Source organism: Coenobita brevimanus, chromosome 112 (assembly GCF_032717465.1).
Source record: "Coenobita brevimanus isolate Jiangsu-jjx chromosome 112, ASM3271746v2, whole genome shotgun sequence".
In the NCBI taxonomy this organism is placed as follows: domain Eukaryota; kingdom Metazoa; phylum Arthropoda; class Malacostraca; order Decapoda; family Coenobitidae; genus Coenobita; species Coenobita brevimanus.
In genome coordinates, this window is record NC_137065.1 from 9,233,926 (window position 1) to 9,237,983 (window position 4,058).

Consider the following 4,058-nt stretch of genomic DNA (forward strand, 5'->3'; position numbering starts at 1 on the left):
GGAGAATCTCTATGGGCATTCGCAAGGGGTAGCCCATGACCACTGCCTTCGTAGACTGTTGACCAGGCATCAGCTCTACTAGCTTTACAGGGCAGGCCTCGTCCTGCAGGGCTGTTCTTAAGAGGTCGTAGGCTCCCTCGTCCTGTGGCACCAACACTGAGCTTCCATCCCGACCCATGAGATTGGAGCAGCGTAGCCCTGGCAGGTGACGCTCTAGTGCAGCCACGGCGTCGTAGCTCGTCGCATGCCCGTCCTGGACCGGCACACGGAAAGCTGGAAATGCAGAGCGGGGAGGAGGACGCACAGCTACCGACACGGAGGGACGAGCAGCAGAGGGATCCCTGAGGGGAGGCCCAGTGCGCACTGCCGGAGAAGGGCCGTTTCCCTGGCGAGCACGCCTCGATCCCTTGCGCATCACGGGGGTGAAACCCTCATCTTCCTGCAGAGCGGGATCAGCAGAGGGGGGGAGCTGAGTCGCAGCAGGAGCCTCCAAAGTGCCCCTGGTGGAAGAGAGAGATGGTGGAGCAAGTGTAACCTCCTCCATAGCCTCATGTCGGCGGGCCGCCTTGGCAGAGCGGGTAGAGTCACCACGCAAGCGAGGTGCCGCTCTCGTGGATGTTAGGGTAGAGGGGTTAGCACACGCGGCCTCGTGAGCGGACGAGTGGGAGCTCGAGTCTGAGCAGTGACGCTCCCTCTTCGTGCCTGTGGTAGGGCACGGGATGGAGGGCCTCAACTGAGGAAGCGGGAGGCGGGAATGCCCCGGGGGCCTAGGGATGCTGGATCCCTTCATGCTCACCGGAGCAGGCCAAAAAAAAAAAAACTCAGTCAAAAACACACACACACACACACACACACACCTCACACACACAACCACTCAAAAATCACAAGCAAACAAAATACAGAAAAAGAGGCCAGGTCCCTACAGTGACGGGCAACCTATGCTCCCCGCCCTCTAAAGGGCGATGGGAGGCCCCGCCACTGCCCCGTTCGGGTCTTCCCTACTCTAACAGAGCCGCCCTCACCGCCTCCTATAACCAGGCCCTAAAGGCCCCCCTTCATGGAAGTGCCCTAACGGCACCCCTTCAGGGTTCGGCGTCGTACTACGGTGAGGTACACTAACGGCAGGCCAAAAAAAAAAAAAAAAAAAAAAAAAACACCCGCACACTCAGTCACAAAGACACACACACACTCCCACTCACACCCAGGCAATCTGAGACAAAGTCTCAGAAAAAACCTGGAAAGCAAAAGAAAAGCTTCCTCAGTGCCAGAGACTAAGTCAAAACTGGCCCAAAAACGAGGAAAAACAGGCGAAAATCGTCAAGAGTGAATGAAACAGTGTTCACACCTCGAGCGAAATCGGCCAGACCTCCTCACCCGACAGAGTTAGAGCTAGGAGTGGAGGAGGTGAGTGTTGAGAGATTGAAGGAGATGCAGGCAGGTGATCTAGAGATCCAGAAGCTGAGGTTAGTTGCAGTGGAGGATTGCGATGTTGGAAAAAGTGGTTGCTTTTATATGAAGGATGGAGTATTGTGGAGGCGATGGCGTCCCCCGTATGTTGATGTTGATGACGGAATGTGGGATTGTCATCAGATTGTTGTGCCCAGTGCTTGTAGGAAGGAGCTATTGGAGTTGGCTCACTGTACTCCGTTTTCAGGCCATATGGGTGTTAGAAAGACACTAGAGCGGCTGCGTGCAGAGTTCTACTGGCTGCATATGGCAGCAGATGTGGCCCAGTTTGTGCGATGCTGCCATACTTGCCAAATGGTAGGGAAGCCTAATCAACCCATAGCTAAGTCGCCTCTCATTCCCATTCCTGCCTTTGACCCTCCATTTACTCGTATTATAGTTGATATGGTGGGACCCCTGCCTCCTACATCCTCTGGTAATAAGTACCTACTAACTATAATTGACTCTTCCACTAGATACCCTGAGGCTATCCCTGTTCATTCCCCAAAGGCTAGAACAGTTGTTCGGGCATTGCTTGATTACTTCACTAAGTTTGGGTTGCCAAGGGAGATTCAGTCTGATAGGGGGTCTAATTTTCTTTCAAATGCCTTCCAGCAGTCCATGGCCCAACTTGGTATTGTGCATGTGAAGAGCAGTGCATACCATCCTGAGAGCCAGGGTGCCCTAGAGAGATACCACCAGACCCTTAAGACGATGCTTCGGAAGTATTGCATGGAACACTCAAAGGACTGGGATAGAGGAGTGCCATTCCTCCTGTTTGCCACCCGTGAGGTTCCTCAAGAGAGTTTGGGTTTCTCCACAAATGAGCTAGTATTTGCCCACAAGGTAAGAGGCCCATTGTCCATCATTAAAGAGGCTTGGTCTAGTGATTCCACCATGAGCCATAATGTACTTCAGTTTGTTAGTGACTTCAAGAACAGGATCTCTAAATGCTTACAAGTGGCTAGAGAGAACTTGAAACAGGCCCAAACCAGTATGAAGAGGTGGTATGACAAGAAAGCTCGTTTACGAGAATTTAAGGTTGGTGATGAAGTGTTAGTGCTATTGCCTCTTCAAGGACAGCCTCTTGCTGCTAAGTTTTGTGGCCCTTATCCAGTGGTGCGTAAAGTGGGTAGTACTGATTACTTAGTGCAGACACCAGACAGATGTAAGAAACATCAACTTTGCCATGTTAACATGCTGAAGCCTTATTACCGTACTCCAGATGCCCCTGTACCTGTGCATCTAGTCTCACTTGAACAGATTGAGGAGGTTCCCGGCGGTTTGGTAACCCAGGAACAAAATGAGGAGGACTTTGACTTCGATACTGCAAGTGCCTGGCAAAACAATGCTGAGGCCGGCTTTTCCCTTGCTGAAAAGGTTTCACATTTGCCACACAATCAGTCACAACAATTATTAACACTTCTTTCTTCATTTAAGGATGTATTTGGTAGCTCCCCTGGACGGACTACCTGGATTGAGCATGATGTTGACGTGGGTGACACACTCCCCGTTAAGCTGCCACCTTATCGTGTCTGCCCCAAGCGCTTAGGAGTCCTCCGCCAGGAGCTGAAGTACATGCTGGACAATGGTCTTGTCTCCCCGTGTGTGAGCCCGTGGAGCTCCCCTGTGACACTGCAGCCCAAGCCTGACGGGACAGCGAGATTTTGCATCGACTACCGCAGAGTCAATGCCCTGACTAGGACCGATACCTATCCCCTGCCTCGACTGGAAGATTGTGTTGACTGCATTGGTTCATCCCACTACATTACTAAGCTGGATCTTAAGAAGGGTTTCTGGCAAGTTCCCTTCACGGAGCGAGCAAAAGAAGTTTCGTGTTTTGTGGCAGATGGTCAAACTTATTGTTGTAATGTGATGCCTTATGGGATGAAAAATGCCCCCGCTACCTTTCAGAGACTTATGAACAGAGTTGTTACTGGGCTTCCAAACTGTGTGGTGTACTTGGATGATGTAGTAGTGTTCAGTGATACTTGGGAAGATCACCTAAAACAATTAAAAATGTTACTTTCAAGGCTCTCAGAAGCTCGCCTTGTAGCTAACTTAAAGAAATGTGAATTTGTTCAGGCTCAAGTTCAGTACCTTGGTTACATGGTTGGTCACGGTCGTGTTTGTCCCCCTTCTTCAAAGGTGGAGGCAATTAAGAACTTTGCGGCACCGAAAACCAGGCGTGAGCTTCGAAGGTTCCTGGGCACTGTTGGATATTACCGACGGTTTATTAAGAACTTTTCAAGTGTTGTGGCCCCTCTGACAGATTTGTTAAAGAAAGAGAAGAAATTCTGTTGGACTGAGGATTGTAAAAGTGCTTTTAATTCTGTAAAGGGAATTTTAAGTTGTCACCCTGTGATGCTTGCTCCTAATTTTTCAAGGCCTTTCAAACTGGCCGTTGATGCCAGCAATGTAGGAGCAGGAGCTGTACTTATACAGGACGATGATCTGGGCATAGAACATCCTGTCTGTTATTTCAGTAAAAAGTTCTCTAAGGCTCAATGCAATTATTCAGTTGTTGAAAAGGAACTACTTGCCCTGATCCTTGCCCTGCAGAATTTTTCTGTTTATATTCCTGCTTTTGGGCCGGCAGTCACTGTTTACAC

General features: G+C 50.2%; 1 protein-coding gene across 1 annotated transcript in view; it reads left to right on the forward strand.

Annotated features, from left to right (window-relative positions):
* Positions 1 to 1,428: 1,428 nt before the first annotated feature.
* LOC145418071 (uncharacterized) overlaps positions 1,429 to 4,058 on the forward strand; it is a 3,409-nt gene continuing 779 nt past the window's right edge. Inside the window, exon 1 of the mRNA XM_080286603.1 lies at positions 1,429 to 3,760. Within this exon, the coding sequence (XP_080142729.1) occupies positions 1,429 to 3,760 (2,332 nt within the window). The remainder of the gene's footprint in view (positions 3,761 to 4,058) is intronic.